This window comes from Muscardinus avellanarius, assembly GCF_963383645.1.
Source record: "Muscardinus avellanarius genome assembly, chromosome: 19".
Taxonomy (NCBI): domain Eukaryota; kingdom Metazoa; phylum Chordata; class Mammalia; order Rodentia; family Gliridae; genus Muscardinus; species Muscardinus avellanarius.
This window is the reverse complement of record NC_137805.1, coordinates 15,995,218-16,017,675: the sequence shown is the minus strand read 5'-3', so window position 1 is coordinate 16,017,675 and position 22,458 is coordinate 15,995,218. Positions and strand designations below refer to the sequence as shown.

Below are 22,458 nucleotides of genomic sequence, written 5' to 3'. Positions count from 1 at the left end.
GTGAGAAAACTGACTCCTACCTCCTGCTGTCCACTTACTTAATTGTCCAGTGCAGGTGTTCATTTATTTGGGTTTGAGAATTGTCAAAATATACCTCAATGAGAAACAACTTTTTTTTTTTTTGAGAAAAGACTTCTTAAATTTCTTTTTTTTCTTTTTTTTTTCAGGTGTGGGGATGGAACCCAGGGGCATTTGACCTCCGAGCTACACCCCCAGCCCTATTTTTCATCCCTTATTTTGACACAGAGCCTCTAGAACCGGGATTGCAGGTGTGTGCCACAGTGCTTAGCTCGTAACCACTTTTTGAGCAGCCCTCTACAGGGGCCCTCTACCCAGTGGAGATGACTGTGCCCTCCAAACAAGTGCAGCGAGCCCACGCCCCCTCAGGCCTCTGCTGAGGCAGTGCAAACTACAACTCCCGTGAGGCCGCACGGCCCTGGACTACAGGTCCCAGCATCCTCCGCGAGGCGCCCGCCTGTCAGGGAAGGAGGCTCGGCACCGGGCGGCCAGGTGTCGCGGAAGTTAAAGAGAGGAAGTGACCTTCTGGGATGGCAGCCTCTGAAGGGACACCTGCGGCTCAAATAGATCATCTGGATATAGCGGGAGGCCTGGAGAACTTGCCCGTGAGCGTGTGGCCGCCGGGGGCGGGGCCAGCGTCTTTCCAGGTAAGGGGGTGTCTAGTCAGGGGGCGGGACTAGTTGCCCCGCCAATCTGCGTGCCACTCTCCCGGGTAGGGGCGTAGTTAGCCAGGGGGCGGGGCTAGATGCCCGAGACAGCCTCGTGCTGCCCTCCCCTCGGGGGCGGGGGTAACCAGGGGGCGGGGCCAGGCGCCCAAGACACCTGCGTGCTGCCCTCCCAGGGAGGGGAGTGGCTATCCAGTGAGGGGCAAGGCTAAATACATGAGAGTGGCAAGCAACCCCCCACAGGGCGGGGCTGGCATCCTTCTGGGTAGAGGCGGGGCTAGACGCGTAGGGGCGTGGCTATGTGCCCGAGAGCCGCGCCCTGCCCCGGGGGCGGGGCTAGGCTGCAGGGCGGGGCTCGGCAGCTGCTCTGGTAGGGGTGAGGTGTCCACAGGTGGCATTTTAAAATTCCTCCCCACCTTTTCCTTATCCAGTTTCAGAGCTGTTGGCACGTGCAAAGTTCTTAAGAGGCACAGGCTTAGGTCTTTGTCTATGAACCTGTCGTCAGACCTTCGCAAGGATCTTGCCCTCTGCAGTCTGTAGACTGCTGATTCCTTGACGTCAAGGATCCCTTTTTGTCCAACTTTTTGTTGACAACACGGTGAAGCATCCAGAGAAAATCATTTACCTCTCTGTTCTCCAAAGTCTTACATGTAGAATAAGGGTTAAGACCTATTAATGAGTCTGCCTGATGTTAAAAAATAAATCAATAACGGCTCTAAGAAGTCACACCTGGCCGAGGCTGATGCCTTCCTCTTGCTTGGAATTCTTGGGCAAATATAAATTAGCTTCTGCAAAGCCTTCAAACCCTCCAGGGTACAGTTTAAATCATAGCAGCTCTCTTCACACCTGCAGTTTGGAGAACTATTGGCCTGATGTATGTATTGAAGTTAACTCACTTTAAACTGGACACCGCGGTCTAGGCCTCTAATTCTGGCTACTCAGGAATTAGGCAGGAGTTTCATGAGATTGAGGCCAGTCTCAGCAACACAGCCAGACCCCAATCTCCCAGCCCAAAAAACTAAAAATGGCTGGGCGTGGTGGCACATGCTTGTAATTCCAGCACTTAGGAGGCTGAGATCCAGGAGGATCACAGCAGACAGCCTCGGCTACTTAGTAAGGTCCTCTGTAACATGGTGAGACCCTGTTTCCAAATAGAGAATAAAAAATATGGCTAGGGGTGTAGCTCGGAGGTAGAATGCCCCTCGGTTCCATCCCCAGACCCGCAAATGAAATAAAAGAACTCACTTTATTTTAAGGATGAAATTAACTCATTTAAGAATAAACGCCAGGCGTGGTGGCACACGCTGGTAATCCCCGCGCTTGGGAGGCGAAGACAGGAGGATCGCGCTGGTTCGGCCTTGCTGGCTAAAGAGACCCTGTTTCCAAATAAAAATATAAAAATAGGTCTGGGAGTGTAGCCCGGAGGTAGAAGGGCTTCCAGGAACCCCAGTACCACCAAAATATAATAATAATAATAAATTAATTTATATAACTCTTCTCTTTAGAATCATCATAATCATTACTGTCCATAAAGCCATGTGTTTTGCTGCACTAGTTAGACATTCTAAAATGCACATGAAAATAATACTTGTTGCCGGGCGTGGTGGCGCACACCTGTAATCCTTGCTCTTGGGAGGCGAAGACAGGAGGATCAAGCTGGTTCAAAGCCAGCTGTGCTGCCTTAAGAGACCCTGTTTCCAAAAATATATATATAAAATATGTCTGAGAGTGCAGCCCGGAGGTAGAAGGGTTTCCAGGAACCCCAGTACCACCAATAATAAAACTAATAATAATGAAAATATTTGTCTATTATATATACATATATATATATATATATATATATATATATATATATATATATATACTTTTTTTTTCTGTACCGAGATGGAACCAAGGGGCATTCTACCTCCGAACGACACTCCCAACCCTACTTTTTTTTATTTTTTATTTTGAAACAGGGTCTCACTGAGTTGCAAAGGGCCTCGCTAAGTAGCTGAGGCTGTCTGAGAACCGTGATCTTCCTGTCTCGGCCTTCCGAATGCTGGGATGACAAGCGTGCGCCGCCACGCCCGGCTCTATTTGTACTTTTGCTGGCGTGTCTCACGCTGACTTGCACCGTTTCTACGTTGACAGTACACCCCAGATCACGTCATGGGACCTGGAGCCGCCATGGACCCCACTCAGATAACCTTTCCCGGCTGCAGGTGCGGCGCCGCCCCCTGCCTCCCCGGCTCTTGCCCCTGCCTCCGCCAGGACGAGAACTATGACGAGCACTTGTGCCTCAGGGTGCTAAGCCCGGAAGCCAAGTACTCTAGGCCCATCTTTGAATGCAATGCCCTGTGCCAGTGTGAGGACCATTGCACAAACAGAGTGGTCCAGAGGGGGCTGCAGTTCCGCCTGCAGGTGTTCAAGACGGACGGAAAGGGCTGGGGGCTGCGGACCCTGGAGTTGATACCCAAAGGGAGATTCGTCTGTGAATACGCCGGCGAGGTCCTGGGCGCCTCGGAAGCGCGGAGGAGAACTCACTCACAAAAGAGGCAGGACCCCAACTACATCATCGCCGTCAGGGAGCACGTGTGTGGCGGGCCGGTCCTGGAGACCTTCGTGGACCCCACGTCCATCGGCAACGCCGGCCGGTTCCTGAACCACTCCTGCCAGCCCAACCTGGTCATGGTCCCCGTCCGAGTCGACTCGATGGTACCTAAACTGGCCCTCTTCGCAGCCACGGCCATCGGCCCGGGAGAAGAGCTCTCTTACGACTATTCGGGAAGGTTCCTCAACCCCGTGGAAGGGGGCGAAGAAGAGAGGCCCCAGGGCGGGCAGCTGCGGAAACCCTGCTCCTGCGGGGCCGCAGCGTGTGCCGGGTTCTTGCCTTTTGATGGTTCACTGTACTGCCCTTAGCCGTGCGTCCATCAGGAAGAGTGCAGGCGGAGGCTGGCCTTGAACCCGCGCCCCTCCTGGCTCAGCCTCCCAGTCCACGCTCGGATCTCGCAGCTCTGATCTTTTAGGAGAAACAGTCTCCTGGTTGAAGCTACCAGTACTGGGCTCTCGCACCGAATCCAATCCGTACCGGGACTGCGAACGCATCCCACCATGCCCGGTTGCTTTCTTTTCCTCTTCGTTTTTACATAGATACATAACTGTTCAGAATACTCGCTTTCCCAGTTAGACGCGACTAAGTGTTTTCTTGCTTGTAGGATAAAAGCAAAAAATTGTGTGTCCTTAAGTTGGGTATCTTGCCCTTATTTTCTTTCATCCTATAAGCAGAAATGTGTATGTGATGACCGGGGTAGGGGCAGCAATCCTAGCAGGCCACACTCCAAGGTGATCCTCAGAAAGGGTCCTGCAAGCCGGGCGTGGTGGCGCACACTTGTAATCCCCACGCTTGGGAGGCGAAGACAGGAGGATCGCGCAGGTTCGAAGCCAGCCGAGTTGGCGTAAGAGATCCTGTTTCCAAATGAAATATAAAATATAAAATAGGTCTGGGAGTGTAGTCCGGAGGTAGAAGGGCTTCCAGGAGCCCGAGGACCACCAAAAAAAAAAAAAAAAAAAAAAAAAACCCCAAAAAAAAACACAAAACAAAAAGGATCATGCAAACTGAGCATGGTGGTGCATGCTTGTAATCCCAGCGCTTGGGAGGCTGAGACAGGAGGATCGCACGGGTTCAAAGCCAGCCTCAGCTACTTAGTGAGGCTCTCAGCAACTTAGTGAGACCCTGTTTCCAAATAAAATATAAAATAGGTCTGTGAGTATAGCCCGGAGGTAGAAAGCCTCTGGGTTCCACCCCCAGTACCACCAAAAAGAAATAAAGAATAAAAAATAGGGCTGGGGATGTCACTTGGAGGTCGAATGCCCCTAGATTCCATCCCCAGTGCCACAAAAGAAGAGGAAGAGGAGGAGGAGGAGGAGGAGGAGGAGGAGGAGGAGGAGGAAGCAAGGGCGTGTTGAACAAATCAGCAAGGTAGAAGGTGGTATGAGTATCGGTACTGTGGAAAACGCTACGTTCTGATCTGACAGCGCTGTTCCTTTAGAAGAAACAGTCTCCTTGTTTAAGCTGCCATTATTGGGCTTTTGCACCAAATCCAGCCATGATTCAAGAAAACCCTAGTTCCGGGAGGCTGAGACAGGAGAATCACAGGTTCAAGGCCAGCCTCAGCAACTTAGCAAGGGCTCCGTAACTTAGTGATACTCTGCTTCAAAATGAAAAATTCAAGACAGGTGTGGTGGCACACACTCCTAATCCTAGCACTTAGGAGGCTGGGACAGGAGGATGGCAATTTTGATTGTGTGTGTGTGTGTGTGTGTGTGTGTGTGTGTGTGTGTTACTGGGGGAGGAACCCAGGGGCTTTCTACCTCTGTACTAAAGTCCCAGACTTTTTTTTTTTTTGGTGGTACTGGGGTTCCTGGAAGCCCTTCCACCTCCCAGACTTATTTTATATTTTTAAACTTTGGAAACAGGGTCTCTTAAGCCAGCGTGGCTGGCTTCGAACCTGCGTGATCCTCCTGTCTCAGCCTCCCAAGCGCGGGGATTACAAGTGTGCGCCACCATGCTCAGCTTGTTTAAATTTTTTTATTGGTGCATTGTTGCAAAGGGTTTTTTTTGGGGGGGTTACTGGGGTTCCTGGAAACCCTTCTACCTCCGGGCTAAATTCCCAGACAGATTTTATACTTTTTTTTTTTGAAACAGGGTCTCTTAAGCCAGCTAGGCTGGCTTCGAACCTGCGTGATCCTCCTGTCTCGGTCTCCCAAGCGCAGGGATTACAAACGTGCGCCACCATGCCCGGCTGCAATGAATTTTGATCAATCAAAAAATAATCCCCAAAGAAAAGTATAATGCAGTACATTTAGCTCCACTCCTGGGCAGTCTTGTTCTCGCTGTGATGATTCCCAAAGAAAAGTATAATGCAATACAGTAACATCCACTAGAGGGCAGTCTCGCAGTCGCTGAGATGATCCCCAAAGAAAGTAAAATGCAATACATTAACATCCAGTAGAGGGCAGTCTCGTTCTCGCTGAAATTATCCCCAAAGGAAAGTATAAGGCAATACATTAACCTCACTGCAGTGCAGTCTTGTTCTCCCTGACATGATTCCCCAAAGAAAAGTAAAATGCAATACATTGACCTCCCCTAGAGGGCCGTCTCATTCTCGCTGAGAAGATCCCCAAAGAAAAGTATAATGCAAAACATTAACTTCCAATAGAGGGCAGTGTTGTTCTCACTGAGATGATCCCCCCAAAAAAGTGTATTGAAATACATTAACCACTAGAGGGTAGTCTCGTTCTCGCTGCTGAGATGATCCCCAAAGAAAAGTAAAATGCAATACAGTGACCTCCACTAGAGGGCTGTGTTGTTCTCACTGAAATGAGCCCCAAAGAAATGTATAATGCAATATAATAACCTCCACTAGAGGGCAGTCACGTCGCTGAAATGATCCCCAAAGAAAAGTACAATGCAATACATTGACCTCCACTAGAGGGCAGTCTCATTCTCACTGAAATCATCCCCAAAGAAAAGTATAATGCAAAACGTTACCTTCCACTACAGGGCAGTGTTGATTTTGCTGAGATCATCCCCCCAAAAAAGTGTAATTCAATACATTAACCTCCACTAGAGGGCAGTCTCGCAGTCACTGAAATGATCCCCAAAGAAACGTATAAGGCAATACATTAACCTCCAGTAGAGGGCCATCTCATTCTCTTTGAGATGATCCCCAAAGAAAAGTAAAGTGCAATACATTAACCTCACTGCACTGCAGTCTTGTTCTCTCTGACACGATTCCCCAAAGAAAAGTATAATGCAAAACATTAACTTCCACTAGAGGGCAGTGTTGTTCTCGCTGATTTGATCCCCAAAGAAAAGTGTAATTCAATACATTAACCTCCACTAAGAGGCAGTCTCCTTGCTGAGAAGATCCCCAAAGAAAAGTATAATGCAACACATTAACCTTCACTAGAGGGCAGTCTCGTTCTCATTGAGATGATCCCCAAAGAAAAGTAAAATGAAAGACAGTAAGCTCCACTAGAGGGCAGTCTCGCTCTCGCTGAGATGATCCCCAAAGCAAAGTAAAATGCAATACATTAACCTCCACTACAGTGGAGTCTAAACTCGCTGAGATGATCCCCAAAGAAAAGTATAATTCAATACATTAACCTCCACTAGAGGTCAGTCTCGCTCTCGCTGAGATGATACCCAAAGAAAAGTAAAATGCAATACATTAACCTCCACTACAGTGGAGTCTAAACTCGCTGAGATGATCCCCAAAGAAAAGTATAATTCAATACATTAACCTCCACTAGAGGTCAGTCTCGCTCTCGCTGAGATGATACCCAAAGAAAAGTAAATGCTAAACAGTGACCTCCACTACGGCTGTTCCTTCGAGTGTGTCCACTAGTGTCCAACAGAGATGGACTCCTGGCTGAAGCCTTTCCTGCACTCGTGGCACACGTCTGGCTTCTCTCTGCAGTGCTTTTTCTCGTGGACGATGAAGTGGGACTTCCGCCTAAAGCCTCACCTGCCGCACTCGAGGCACATATGGCTTCTCGCCAAGTGCGTCTTCACATGGGTGGGAAGTTGCGGCAGACTGGCTCAGCTGGGCACTGAATATGGGCACTGAGTCTGTTCGGGACTGAGTTTCTCAGAAAGGTGGGCAAAGGTTTCGGTTATAGTTCTGCAGCCACTTCTCTGCAGCGATTTTTTCCCTTTTTTATGAAATAAACTCCTTTAAGTTCCGGTTCACGGCGCTAAAAGTGGAGATACCTCTCCGGGAAAAAAAAATCTGAAACGATTGACACGGACAAATGCCTCTTGTGCAATTGACACTTTATTCTAGACACAAGATTTTGTTGTACTTCCCTATTTCCCCGTGATTCCCTAGTAGTAAAGTGCAAACACCCAAAAAACAATAGTGAGATGTACATGTAAATCACCAACCCTGAACAAGACAAAAGTGAGGCCTGTGACAGCCCAGGTCTTTGTGATTGAAATCAGTCCCATGACCCTGCAGGTGGGTTTGTGCTTTAAGTCAGCCCCTTTGGCCTTGCCTTGGCCTTGCAGCTGCAGAGGCTTTTAGTGGGCAAATTCCAGAAGAACAAAAGTCACACCCAAAATCCCTTGAAGAATTCAGTTTTTAAGAGCTTTCTTTAACCCTTTTGAAACCTTTTATTCCTAGGGCTTAGTCCAAAGTCCTTCTCTATCTAGCAAACTCCTTTGAACTGAATGGGGATGAAGTCCGAGATTCCAGCTTTCATACGTGTAGTTGGTGTAGGGAAATCCATGTACATTTATGACAATTTAGAGGATTTCGATGAATGTCTGTTGGATTTTGTCTGCAATACCATCTGCTGTCTGAACGCTTCACCCTATTAAACACTTAAAATATATTTTAGTAGACAGGGCCCAAAAAACAACATGAAGTTTTTATTATATCTGTCGTTTGTTCTGTCATAACTACTTTACCCAGGTGGTGTCGCCCCGTCTCCAGGCAGTGCTATCACTAGGTGCAAAGGTCAAGATTCCTCCTAGCTCTCTGCTCTATTGTAATTATTAGAATGAAGGTCACAGATAGGGAGGAATTCTGCATTTGTAATTGCTGTAGCAGGAATGCTTCCACAGGATCTGAATTCTGACTAGAATTACGTCTTTGAGCAAAGCCGAGGGTGTTTAGAGGCTTAGACAAATTACTAGAAAATTTATTTTCCACAGACTCAGTTTCTCTCACAGTCCTGATCTTATATCACCGGAGCAATTCATGTGGAAAGTTAAAAGAATCATTACCTAAAGAATAATAGTTATGAAAGAATATCTAGGAGTGGGGGAGTACTTTGGCCAGAGACAACACTTTCACTCAGGGCTCTGTTTTCTTTAAGCCAGCCAAATTTTTTAAAAATTATTTTAAATCATACATCACATTGGAATACAAGACTTGAGAGGATATACAAGCACACATCATCCAATTAGCCCTCATCCAGCCCCCATCCCATTCCCTCCCCCTCCCTCGATCCCATGCTTGTTTGGTGATTAACTTTGATACATTTGTTTATGTTCCTCCTGCTTTTTAAAGAGGCTCCATCCTCCCCTATTCCATACCCTCTGATTGGTCACCTTAATTGCTTCACTATAGGGCCCTTTCTATAGCTCGACCACTTCCCGTTACCCCTTTCCTCCTAGTTATTGCTGATTAGGGGAAGCATCTGGTTTTAATTTTCTGCAATATTTCTTTGTGCATGCTGCATTACAAATACTGATCCCACTCTTGATGGCCCCAGTTGTGGCCTGGCTACCCGGCGGACTGATCCAGACCTCGCTGGCTCAAGCAGCGGCCTTGTCTCGTGGGAGGCCCCGATTCTGGTCTCGCTGGCCCCGACACTGGCCTAACCCCTCAGCTGGCTCCAATCCCGGCCTCAGAGGCCCCAGCACCGGCCTTGTCTCAAGGCAGGCTCCAATGCCGGCCTCGCTAGCTCCAGCACCGGCTTAACCCCTCGGCAGGCTCCGATCCTGGCCTCAGAGGCCTCAATAGCGGCCTTGCCTCATGGAAGGCTCTGATGCCAGCCACTGGCCCCGGCATCAGCCTAACCCCTCAGGAGGCTCTGATCCCAGCCTTGGAAGCCCCAGCACCAGCCTTGCCTCACGGCAGGCTCCGATCCCGGCCTTGCTAAAGCCAGCCAATTTTTTGCGCATGAATCTTTCACGCACGCAAATGCCTAGGAAGAGGAATCAGAGGTGGAAGAGGAATCAGAGGTGGCAGAGGAATCAGAGGTGGAAGAGGAATCAGAGGTGGCAGAAAGTGGAACTTCTGGTTAAAACTTCGCTCACATCATGGCACATGTAGTGCTTCTAACCCGAGTGTGTCCTCTGGTGGATGATGAGGTAGATCTTCTAACTGAATCCTTTGCCGCACTCCTTGCACACGCACAGCTTCTCGCCCGAGTGTGTCCACAGGTGGATGGTGAGGTAGGACTTCTGGCTGAAGCCTTTGTCACACTCGCTGCACACTTACGGCTTCTCCCATAGTGTGTCCTCTGGTGGATGGTGAGTCTGGCCTCCTCGCTGAAGCCTTTGTCACACTCACTACACACATACGGCTTTTCACCTGAGTGTGTCCTCTGGTGGATGATGAGGCAGAACTTCCGGCTAAAGCCTCTGTCACACTCACTGCACACATATCGCTTCTCGCCTGAGTGTGTCCTCTGGTGGATGATGAGGTGGGAAGAAGAAGCAAGGGTGCGTTGAACAAATCAGCAAGGTAGAAGTTGGTATGAAATTCGGTACTGTGGAAAACGCTACGTTCTGATCTCACAGCGCTGTTTCTTTAGAAGAAACAGTCTCCTTGTTTAAGCTGCCATTATTGGGCTTTTGCACCAAATCCAGCCATGATTCAAGAAAACCCTAGTTCCGGGAGGCTGAGACCGGACAATCACAGGTTCAAGGCCAGCCTCAGCAACTTAGCAAGGGCTCCGTAACTTAGTGAGACTCTGCTTCAAAATGAAAAATTCAAGACAGGTGTGGTGGCACACACTCATAATCCTAGCACTTAGGAGGCTGGGACAGGAGGATGGCAATTTTGATTGTGTGTGTGTGTGTGTGTGTGTGTGTGTGTGTGTGGTACTGGGGGAGGAAGCTAGGGGCTTTCTACCTCTGGGCTATACTCCCAGACTTTTTTTTTTTTTTTTGGTGGTACTGGGGTTCCTGGAAGCCCTTCCACCTCCCAGACCTATTTTATATTTTTTTAAAATTCGGAAACAGGATCTCTTAAGCCAGCGTGGCTGGCTTTGAACCTGCGTGATCCTCCTGTCTCAGCCTCCCAAGCACGGGGATTACAAGCGTACGCCACCACGCTCAGCTTGTTTTTAATTTTTTTATTGGTGTATTGTTGCAGAGGGTTTTTTGGGGGGGGGTACTGGGGTTCCTGGAAACCCTTCTACCTCCGGGCTAAATTCCCAGAACTATGTTATACTTTTTTTTTTTAAACAGAGTCCCTTAAGCCAGCTAGGCTGGCTTCAAACCTGCGTGATCCTCCCGTCTCGGTCTCCCAAGCGCAGGGATTACAAACGTGCACCACCACGCCCGGCTGCAATGAATTTTGATCAATCAAAAAATAATCCCCAAAGAAAAGTATAATGCAGTACATTAAGCTCCACTCCTGGGCAGTCTCGTTCTGGCTGTGATGATTCCTAAAGAAAAGTATAATGCAATACAGTAACATCCACTAGAGGGCAGTCTAACAGTCACTGAGATGATCCCCAAGGAAAAGTACAATGCAATACATTAACCTCCACTAGAGGGCAGTCTCGTCGCTGAAATGATCCCCAAAGAAAAGTACAATGCAATACATTGACGTCCAGTAGAGGGCAGTCTCGTCGCTGAAATGATCCCCAAGGAAAAGTACAATGCAATACATTGACCTCCAGTAGAGGGCAGCCTCGCAGTCACTGAAATGATCCCCAAAGAAAAGTATAAAGCAAAACATTAACTTCCACTAGAGGGCCGTCTCACTCTCACTGAGAAGATCCCCAAAGAAAGTAAAATGCAAAACATTACTATCCACTAGAGGGCAGTGTTGTTCTTGCTGAGATGATCCCCAAAGAGTAATTCAATACATTAACCTCCACTAGAGGGCAGTCTCGTTCTCACTGAAATTATCCCCAAAGAAAAGTATAATGCAAAACATTAACTTCCAATAGAGGGCAGTGTTGTTCTCACTGAGATGATCCCCAAAGAAAAGTAAAATGAAAGACAGTAAGCTCCACTAGAGGTCAGTCTCGCTCTCGCTGAGATGATCCCCAAAGAAAAGTAAAATGCAATACATTAACCTCCACTACAGTGGAGTCTAAACTCACTGAGATGATCCCCAAAGAAAAGTATAATTCAATACATTAACTTCCACTAGAGGTCAGTCTCGCTCTCACTGAGATGATCCCCAAAGCAAAGTAAAATGCAATACATTAACCTCCACTACAGTGGAGTCTAAACTCGCTGAGATGATCCCCAAAGAAAAGTATAATTCAATACATTAACCTCCACTAGAGGTCAGTCTCGCTCTCGCTGAGATGATCCCCAAAGAAAAGTAAATGCTAAACAGTGACTTCCACTACGGCTATTCCTTCGAGTGTGTCCACTAGTGTCCAACAAAGATGGACTCCTGGCTGAAGCCTTTGCTGCACTCGTGGCACACGTCCGGCTTCTCTCTACAGTGCTTTTTCTCGTGGACGATGAAGTGGGACTTCCGCCTAAAGCCTCACCTGCCGCACTCGAGGCACATATGGCTTCTCGCCGAGTGCGTCTTCACATGGGTGGGAAGTTGCAGCAGACTGGCTCAGCTGGGCACTGAATATGGGCACTGAGTCTGTTCGGGACCGAGTTTCTCAGAAAGGTGGGCAAAGGTTTCGGTTATAGTTCTGCAGCCACTTCTCTGCAGCGATTTTTTCCTTTTTTTATGAAATAAACTCCTTTAAGTTCCTGTTCACATCACTAAAAGTGGAGAATCCTCCCCGGGGGGAAAAAAATCTGAAACGATTGACACAGACAAATGCCTCTTGTGCAATTGACACGTTATTCTAGGCAAAAGATTTTTTGTACTTCCCTATTTCCCGGTGATTCCCTAGTAGTAAAGTGCAAACACCCAAAAAACAATAGTGAGATATACATGTAAATCACCAACCCTGAACAAGACAAAAGAAGGCCTGTGACATCCCAGGTCTTTGTGATTGAAATCAGTCCCATGACCCTGCAGGTGGGTCTTGTGCTTCAAGTCAGCCCCTTTGGCCTTGCCTTGGCCTTGGAGCTGCAGAGGCTTTTAGTGGGCAAATTCCAGAAGAATAAAAGTCAAACCCAAAATCACTTGAAGAATTCAGGTTTTTTGTTTGTTTGTTTGTTTTTTGCATGTCTGGGGATGGAACTCAGGGGCATTCGACCTCCAAGCTACATCTCTTGCCCTATTTTTTATTCTTTATTTTGAAACCGGGTCTCACTGAGTTGCAGAGGGCCTCACTAAGTAGCTGAGGCTGTCCGCGAACCGCAATCCTCCAGGTCTCAGCCTCCTGAATGCTGGGATTACAAGCATGCGCCACCACGCCCGGCTAAGAATTCAGTTTTTAAGAGTTTTCTTTAACCCTTTCGGAACCTTTTATTCCTAGGGCTTAGTCCAAAGTCCTTCTCTATCTAGCAACCTCCTTTGAGCTGCATAGGGACGAAGTTGGAGATTCCAGCTTTCATACATGTAGTTGGCGTAGGGAAATCGTGTACATTTATGACGATTTAGAGGATTTCGATGAATGTCTGTTGGATTTTGTCTGCAATACCATCTGCTGTCTGAACGCTTCACCCTATTAAACACTTAAAATATATTTTAGTAGACAGGGCCCAAAAAACAGCATGAAGTTTTTATTATATCTGTCTTTTGTTCTGTCATAACTATTTTAACCAGGTGGTGTCGCCCTGTCTCCAGGCAGTGCTATCACTAGGTGCAAAGGTCAAGATTCCTCCTAGCTCTCTGCTCTATTGTAATGATTAGAATGAAGGTCACAGATAGGGAGGAATCCTGCATTTGTAATTGCTGTAGCAGGAATGCTTCCACAGGATCTGAATTCTGACTAGAATTACGTCCTGAGTGGGTAATCTGGTGTCTAACGAAGGTCGACTTCTGAGTGAAGCCTTTGCGGCACTCACACACGTATACCTTCTCGCCCAAGTGCGTCCTCTGGTGAATGGTGAGGATAAACTTCAGCCTGAAGCCTCACCCATATTCTTGGCACACATAGGGCTTCTCGCCTGAGTGCGTCCTCTGGTGGATGATGAGGGAGGCCTTCTATGTAAAGCGTCGCCCGCACTCGCCACACACAAAGGGCTTCTTCCACGAGTGCAGCTTCTGGTGCCTGGTCAGGCACGTCTTCAGACTGAAGCCCTTCTCACACACACCGCACACGTATGGCTTCTCCACCGAGTGTGTACTCTGGTGACTGAGCAGGCTGGTCATCTTGCTGGAACGCAGTCTGCGCTGGCCACAGGCAACTGCTCCAAGACCTAGGCCTTCTGCCCTCCTCAGCACCTTGTCGGAGTCTTTGGGGGTCCTCGTCTGAGCCGGGCTCTCCTCCATCCCTAATGCTCTGATATCATACTGGGAGCTACCTGGTGGCCTCTGGGGTGGCCTGGGAAATTCTCCAAAAGTACTTTTCTTGGGCCTACCAAACCGAGACTTGGAGCCTTCTCTGTCTTGATCTTCTGCTCTGTTGCTCCAGGATCTATCGTCCGAGGCTCGCTGCTCCTTCTGGTCCTCCGCGTGTGGGTCCCCAGGTGCAACAAGTCTTTCTGCACATAAGCATGTGAAGACGCAGGGGCAGTGGCCACACAGCACCTTTTGCTCCAGAGATTTCTGGTTGGAGAAATCAGGAGGGCAGAGAGTATTGGAGTGCTGGGGTGGGTTTGGTCCTGCCGGAAAAAGAGAAGCCCAAGTCAGATGGAACTCAATTGATGGTGAGACTTGACCACATTCTTCAAATCCTTAATTGCAAATGTTACTGACCAAGAGGTACTTCATTTATTTATTTATTTATTTATTTATTTACTTATTTATTTATTTACTTATTTAGTGGGTCTGGGGATGGAACACAGAGGCATTTCACCTCAAAGTTACACCCCCTGCCCAATTTTTTATTCTTGTTATTTTGAAACAGGGTCTCACTGAGTTGCAGATAACCTCACTAAGTAGCTCAGGCTGTCTGCGAACCACAATCCTCAGGTCTCAGCCTCCCAAATGCTGGGATTACAAGCATGCGCCACCATGCCGGGCTCCAAGAGGTACTGTATATGACCAATTTCCCAGCCCAACAGTACAGCTTAACAGACAGGGGACAGCAAAGGCATCACAGGCACTTTTGGGTGAATAAATAGGGACAACATCGACAGTCTACATGATTCTCACTACGAGAACCTTCCAATGCACAGCAACACACACAGAAACCACGCCTGAAACTTGTGTTCTTTTTTCTCACTGAGAGCTAGCTAACCAGTGAACAGGTGTGGGGATAGAACCCAGGGGCATTTGACCTCTGAGCTACACCCCCTGCCCTATTTTTTATTCTTTATTTTGAAAAAGGGTCTCACTGAGTTGCATAGGGCCTAAGTACCTGAGGCCATCCACGAACCGCAATTCTCCAGTTTCAGCCTCCTGAATGCTGGGATTAAAGCATGCGCCACCACGCCTGGTTAGAACATCTATTCTAAATTTCTAATATTAATTTTAAATATAAGTTTAATAAAGCTAAATAGTAAAGTTAAATTTTTTTGTTGTAGAGATTAAACTCAGGTGCATTCTACACCCCAAACCACTCCCCAGGACTTTTGATTTTTTATTTTGTAACAGGGTCTTGCTGGCCTCTGAACTGTGAGCCTCGTGTGTGTGTGTGTGTGTGTGTGTGTGTGTGTGTGTGTGTGTATGCACGCTTGCTGTGCTAGGGATTAAACCCAGGGCACTGTACCTCCCAAGGGCCTCACTAAATAGCTGAGGCTGCCTGTGAACCCACATTCGCCTGTCTCAGCTTCCCAAGTACTAGGATTACAAGTGTATGCCAACACGTCCGGCTCTAAAGTGAAATTTCTAAAATCTAGTTTCTAAATTATAAATTTAAAAGGTATTCTAAATTTCCTAAGCTAAATATTTAATGTTATTTGGGCCATAACCTCTATTCCCCAGGCCTTCAGTGAAATTATCAATCAATTATAATATAGATATTTTAACAATAATTTGATTATCAATTTTTTTTTGGTAGTATTGGAGATGGAACCCAGGGGCATTCTGCCTCCGAGCTATCATCTCTGCCCTATTTATTACTTTTTTATTTTATTTTTGTGGTACTGGGGTGGAACCCAGGGGCTTTTGTACCTCTGGGCTATACTCCCTGACATATTTTATACTTTATTTGGAAACAGGGTCTCACTAAGGTGCAAGGGGCCTCGCTAACTGGCTGAGGCTGTCCGCTAACCGCCATCCTCCAGTCTCAGCCTCCTGAATGCTGGGATTACAAGCGTAGGCAACCAAGTCTGGCTATCAAATTCTTATTTCAATTATATTCTTTTGTCAGTGTATTCTGTCTCATATTTTAAAAATGAAATTATATTCTCTTGTAATTGCTTATATTTTGTCTCTTTTATTCTGTTAGCTGAGCATGTGGCACAGGCCTGAAATTCAAGTCCTTGGGAGGTTGAGACAGGAGTAATCACAAGTTAGCAGCCAGCCTCAGCTACTTAGTGAGGCCTGCTTAAAAATAAAGGATTAAAAAACAAGATAGTAGCTCAGAGGTAGAATGCCCCTGGGTTCAATATCCAGTACTGCAAAAAAGGGAAAAGTATATAAGGACAGGCGCGGCGATGGTGCACACCTGTAATCTCAGGACTTGGAGTTGAGACTGAAGGTTTGAAGTTCCAGGCAAGCCTCCAGCAACCACGGGTTCAGTCCCCAGGGCCACCTCCTCAATTGTAAACAAGCTGGATAGGGATCCACCTGCCCGCGACCCCGGAGTATGGGCACTGATTTCCAACTGCATAGCGCTGGATGGGAGAACAAGGCCCTAGGACCTGCCCAAGTCCAGGTAAAAGACCGCTGTGAACTTCTGCTCCACTAAAAGCGCCAAAGCGCCGCCTGGTTGGGCACTTCAGCTTGCCAAGGGGCGCGGCCGAATGTGGAAGTCCCTGCAGGGCTCGCTGGGACTTGTAGTCTATGAGAAGCACAGAGCATTTACTCAGCAAGGCGGAGCATCATCTGAGAGTCTCTTCATGACTAATGAGTGTGATTTTAAATTAAATAGGCCGCCATCTCCAACTGGCCCTATCTCGTCACCCAGAGACACACCCAGCGACCCAATGGCAGCCGCGGAGCATCTTGGGAGGTGAGGTCCGCCGCGCAGAGGATCCTGGGAGTTGTAGTCCAGGCAAACTTCTTGTGGAGAGCCCGCGCTAAGGGGCAGACCACCCCTCGTTCCTCCCGGCGGTGGTGAGTGAGGCCGGAGGCCGGAGCCCCTCGCTAGCCCTGCCCTTTTCTGCTTGGAGGAGAGCCCGCAGCGCCGTGCGGACGAGCCGGCCGTGGGTGGCGGAGCCCGTGGCAGCGCTGCCTCTGGAGAAGTAACTTGCAGTGAGCTGCGAGTGGTGGGAGGTGAGTGCGCGGCCAGGCCTCTGTCCTAGGGTTCTCGTGGCGGAGAGACTCGGCCTGGGGTGAAATCCGACATGGCGACGGGGTTGCTCATGCCGTAGGGCTGCAGGGTCGGGGGCTTGGGGCGTGGGGTGGTAGGGGTCTGAGATCGCAGGCGACGGGACTGTCCCTGGCGCCAGGTCCGGTGGTTCGTTGGCTTCCGAGCTGGTGGTGGTCAGGCCTGATCAGAGGCAGGGCCGAGGGCCAGGAACAGAAAGCTTTAAAGTGGCCATCTGCGTCCCCAGTGAGCTTGGCGAGGTGAGCAGAGGGTGAGAGTGCGAGGCCACGGAACCAGGCCCCAGCGGCCCCCAGGTGGTTCAGGTGAAGGGCTGACACTGCAGAAGCCGCGGTCCCCCAACCCAATTCTGACTAATCATAAAAAAGCAGATAGAAGCCGGCGTGGCGGTGCACGCTTGTACTCCCCGCGCTTGGGAGGCTGAGACAGGAGGATGGCACAGGTTGAAGGCAGCCTCAGCCACTGAGTGAGGCTCCCAGCAACTTAGACCCTGTTTCTACATAAAGTATAAAATAGGTCTGGGAGTATAGCCCGGAGGTAGAAAAGGCCCTGGGTTCCACCCCCAGTACCACCAAAAAAAAAAAAAAAAAAAGCTGATAGAAACCCTCAGGTATGTTAAAAAGCCCTCTTGTACCCTGTTTCAAAATGAAGAATGAAAACTAGGGCTGGGGATTTAGCACGAAGGTAGAATGCCGCGGGTTCCCTCTCCAGTAACACACACACACTCTACTTCCCAAGGGTGTCGGGATCACTATTTTCAGGACCCCCCTTTGTACTCTGTCTTTGCTCTTATCTGTTCTGTTGCCTTATCTTTCCCTAACCTAAAAGAAGCTTTCATATTTCTGTACTCTTCCTAGTCCTCAGAGTTCGTCGATATCCACTGGAAAAGAACCCGGAATAGAAAGACCCCTTGGTTTCAATCCTGCCTTTCTAAGGCAGGGCGCAGGGCACGTGGCTTAAGCGGACAAGCGTGGTTTTGACTGGGCATGGGGTGGCCATGTTGGCACGATCTAGGGTATCAATCTGTCTGACCGTCCCTGGGTTTGGCCTTGGAGGAGGCGGTCGAGCTGGGGCTTCTTTGGCAAGTCTTGCAAGGTCCAGGGGGCTGGCGTTGGCCACAAAACCCACAGGATTTTATGTCCCATTTTCATGTTTTACAATGAGAAACGGCAGGTGCCCAGAAGCAGGTGGCCCTCCCCAGACTTATCACGCAGAATCCACACTGAAGAGCCTCGTGACCAGCTTGACTCATCTCACAGACTCCAACAGCCTTGAAGAGCCTCGTCTCCACAGCCAGATCTCTGCAGCTTGTCGCTTTATAATTTGTCACCAGGGGCGAGAGACTGATCTCACTGTGCCTCAGTGTTCTCGTCTGTGAAGTGGTACCACGGCTTCTTGATGGGGCTGTTGTAAGGACAGATGAGGCGCGACGCGGTGTCTGGAACAGTCTCTGTGTAGTACGAGCTCAGCACGTCTTTCCTTTCATCTTCAGTAGCAGAGGAAGGCTTCGTGCTCAGTGTTGACAGCGTGTCAGAAGAGGCTCCATACCTCCCTCCTTGCTTGCCATCCTCTCTTTCTTTCCTTCTTGTGGTTCTGGGAATGAATTTAGGAATGCTCTGCCACTGAGTTGCACCCCAGATGTTTGTTTTTTTTTTATCTTTTTAAATTTTGAAACAGGGTCTCACTAAGTTTCCTGGCTGGCCTCAAGGTTGCAATCCTTCTTCCTCAGCCTCCTGAGATGCTGGGATTACACGTGAACTCCACTGCCGCCGCTGGCAGGCTCAGCTCCTAGACCACATCCCAGCTCTGCGCCTAGGAAGCCGCTCGCAGCCTGTCCTTGTCTTCTGTGGCAGGTCCCTCCCTGGTGCTTAAGGAGGAGGAGGTGCCGCTATGTTGGCCCTGGAGGATTCCCAGTGACTTCGCTGAACACTTTTTGTTCTTGCTCTGTGTCCTGTGACCCTGGCTGCCCAGGAGAACTGCCTGCTGGGGAGAGGGAGGACTCCTGGGCTCCTGACTGCCCAGCTCAGGTGAGGGCCTCTGCCTTTGCCTCTTGAACCATGTGCAGGTTTTCTGCGTTCAATATTAGCGTTTCCCGCAGTGTTCTCTCCACGGATCGGAGCTCCAGCTGGTTCCTCCAGGAAAAGAGGCTCTAACGATGAGAGCTTCTCCAGGGAGCACAGAGCTCAGTGGTCCCCTCACTGCTCCTCCACCCATAGTCCCGCATTCCTCTCTCGGCAGCTGTCGGTTCTCCTGCCTGGCTGTGTGCTGCTTTGAACAACATTCAGACGTGGGTTTCCATGGCCCTCACACTGCATAGTGGAAGAGAATGGCGGCCTTCACTGGTGGGGAGGAGGCCTCCCCCTCAGACACTGTGCTGTACATACGTGGCCACTTCTCATGAGCTCAACCAGAGCAGGCCGCGGTCTGTGGGAATCAGAAAAGGCTGGGCTGTGGTTTAGTCTTTGCCATTGTGGAACTGTATGAGTTCAGTTCCTTAGATCCCCCAGCACCAATACGATCACTGTCCTTTTAAATATTTAAAGTTTAGTCTATTGTACTTGACTAGCGTTTAATTTTTTTTATATTGTTTGCTCTTCTGCCTAGAGCTAAAGTTCTCAAAACTTAGGGATTTTTCATTTTCATGTACACCCCAAGCAGGCCACCCAGGACGTTGAATGTGTGTGTTCACAAGTGCAGCTGGCTGGATAGGGACAGGGTTTAAAGGTGTCAGCACCCATGGCAGCAGCGGTGCAGTCAAGGCAGGATCTAGAGGCCCCCTGCCTCCCAGAGCAGTCTGCTCCCTGGCCCTCACCCGAGCAAGGCCAGGCCTCAGGTGAGCAGGGCCGTGTCTGTGTTCCAGGCACTCATGGCATTCAGGGATGTGGCCGTGTATTTCTCCCAGGAGGAGTGGAGCCTGCTGAGCCCTGATCAGAGGACCCTGTACAGGGAGGTGATGCTGGAGAACTACAGAAACCTGGTCTCTCTGGGTAAGTGTGGTGTCCTTAAGACTGTCATTTCCTCCAGTTGAGGATATACTTGAGGCAACAATCTCCCTCTCTCTCTTGCTTTCTCTTTCCTTTGCTCTCTTTATGGTACTGGAGATTAAACCCAGGGGCATTCTACCTCCAAGCTGCACCCTAGCGCTATTTTATTTTGAAACAGGACCTCACTAAGTTACTGAGCTGGCCATAAACATGAGATCCTCCTGTCGCAGTCTTCTAAGTACTGGGACCACAAGTGTGTGCCACCATGCCTGGCTAGCAATGTTTATTTTTAACTTGGTCTTTGGGTTGCACTCAAAAGCAAAAATATTTTGTTTCTCCCATTAAGGTAAGGTTTGTCGAATTGAAAGTGTGTGTGTGTGTGTGTGTGTGTGTGTGTGTGTGTACGCACACGCACATGCGCTCTGGCTGATACTCTGCATTTCTGGGCCTTTTCCTCTGAGCTGGGCTCTCTTCCTTAGTAACTTATTTTCCATGAAGGGTGACGGCGGTGTTCATCCACCTGGCTTGGAACAGAATCAGCGCCTCCGTGAGTGGATCGGCCCCACTCATTCAGGTCCTTGCCGCACCCTTTCAAGCTCCTCACCTGGCTTGCCTCTGAATTCTTCCCTGGCCCTTGACCCACGATGTCAGGTCATCTTGTCTTCCTTTCCTGTGTGCAGGAATTGCGTTTTCTAAACCAAAGCTGATCGTCCAGCTGGAGCAAGGGAAAGAGGCGTGGAGAGAAGAGAGCAGATGCGCGCCAGCCTCCCGTGCGGGTGAGTGGCAGGAAACTGGGCCAGTGAGCTCCAGGATGCAGGGTGTGAGCAGCCGAGAGGCCGGAGGGAGGCGGCACCGAGCCCGAGTGCAGGGAGCTGCGCTCTGGAGCTCTCGGCCTGCGTTCACATTGCCTGGCTCGGCCTCCCCTCCAGACCTCATCCTCACCCCCTGAGGGCTTCCCTGGGTCTCCTGTCGCCTTCCTCCTCCAGGAAGCCCTGGCCTTCCCGGGGTAACTCTTGAACATGTTTGTGTGTTTTTTTCTCTTTTGTTATCATCTTTTTAGAAAAGATCAAGAAGAATAGAGCAGAAAGTGAATGATATAAAGAAAACAAAGCCCAGTGGGAGACATAAAGCTTAAAAGTCAGTTGAGAAATTTAATTGGAGTGCTCAAAGCAACTGAAGCTAAGAGTGGTTTGTACACTTTTCCATGGTTATGTAAACTGCCAGGCGTGGTGGCGCACGCTTGTAATCCCAGTCTTGGGGAGGCTGAGATGAGAGGATCATGGTTCACTGACAGCTCCAGCTACTTAGCGAGGCCCTTCGCAACTCAGTGAGACCCTGTTTATAAATAAATAAATAAATAAATAAATAAATAAATAAATGAAAAGACTTAAAAAATACAGCTAGGGGTGTGGATCGGGGGTACAGTGTCTCTGAGTTCCATCACCAGGAACAAAAAAAAAAAAGGTTATGTAAAAATTAATATAACGTCCTTCATTTTTTCTTTCAGCCCTTAAAACTTAAACTATTTAGTTTCATTAAGAAAAAGTTGACTGACCCCTGTTCCAAATATCATATACATCCTTAACTTTCCGTATTCTTCTTCATCAAGTACTACTTGATGTAAAACCTAAGAGCGCAGCAGTTCTCAGGTATCAGTGACTCTTGTGTAATGGTCCTTTGCATTTTTAAGTTTTTGTGTTTGTGAAGATTGAACCTAGGTTCATTCTACCTCTGAGCAACACCCCTGCCCTGCTCTTAGTCAAACAGGGTCTCACTAAGTTGTGAAGGGCCTCACCAAGTCACAGAGCCTGTTCATGAACCGCAATCCTCCTGTCGCTGCCTCCCAAATACTAAAATTCCAAGCATGCACCACCATGCCCAACTTAGACCATGAATTTTTATTTAAGATGTTATTTTTTATTTATTCATTTTTTATATTTATTTATTTTATTTTATTTATTTTAATTTATTGTATTTTGTGGTACTGGGGTTCCTGGAAGCCCTTCTACCTCTGAGCTACACTCCCAGACCTATTTTATATTTTTTATTTGGAAATAGGGTCTCTTAAGCCAGCACGGCTGGCTTCGAACGAGCGCGATCCTCCTGTCTCCACCTCCCAAGCACGGGGATTACAAGCATGAGCCACCACACCCAGCTCATATGTTATGTATGTATGTATGTATGTATGTATGTATGTAATCATTTATTGTGGTACTGGATATTGACCTGAGGGACATTCTACCTCCAAGCTGTACTCCCAGCCCTGTTTTTTATTATTTTTTTTTGCAGTATTGGGGATGGAACTCAGGGGCATTCCTCCTCCGAGCTACACCCCTAGCCCTATTTTTTATCCCGTATTTTGACACACAGTCTCTAGAACCGGGATTGCAGGTGTGTGCCACAGTGCTTAGCTTGTAACCACTTTTTGAGCAGCCCTCTACACGGGCCCTCTACCCAGTGCAGATGACTGTGCCCTCTACCTATCTCTTGATCAGACGAGCACAGTTCACTGGTTAGCTAGCTCTCAGTGAGAAAAAAGAACCCAAGTTTCAGGCGTGGTTTCTGTGTGTGTTGCTGTGCGTTGGAAGGTTATCGTA

At 48.6% G+C, this 22,458-nt stretch overlaps 1 protein-coding gene and 1 pseudogene across 2 annotated transcripts in view; one reads left to right on the top strand and one right to left on the bottom strand.

Annotated features, from left to right (window-relative positions):
- Window positions 1-22,458, bottom strand: part of LOC308277274 (histone-lysine N-methyltransferase SETMAR-like) — a 111,165-nt pseudogene that overhangs the window by 83,162 nt on the left and 5,545 nt on the right. The window lies entirely within an intron of this gene.
- On the top strand, window positions 549-3,584 carry LOC308277139 (histone-lysine N-methyltransferase SETMAR-like; the record flags this gene model as incomplete). Its single annotated transcript, XM_080716235.1, has 2 exons — window positions 549-665; window positions 2,817-3,584. 2 exons carry the CDS (start codon window positions 549-551, stop codon window positions 3,582-3,584), a joined length of 885 nt encoding a protein of 294 aa, XP_080572361.1.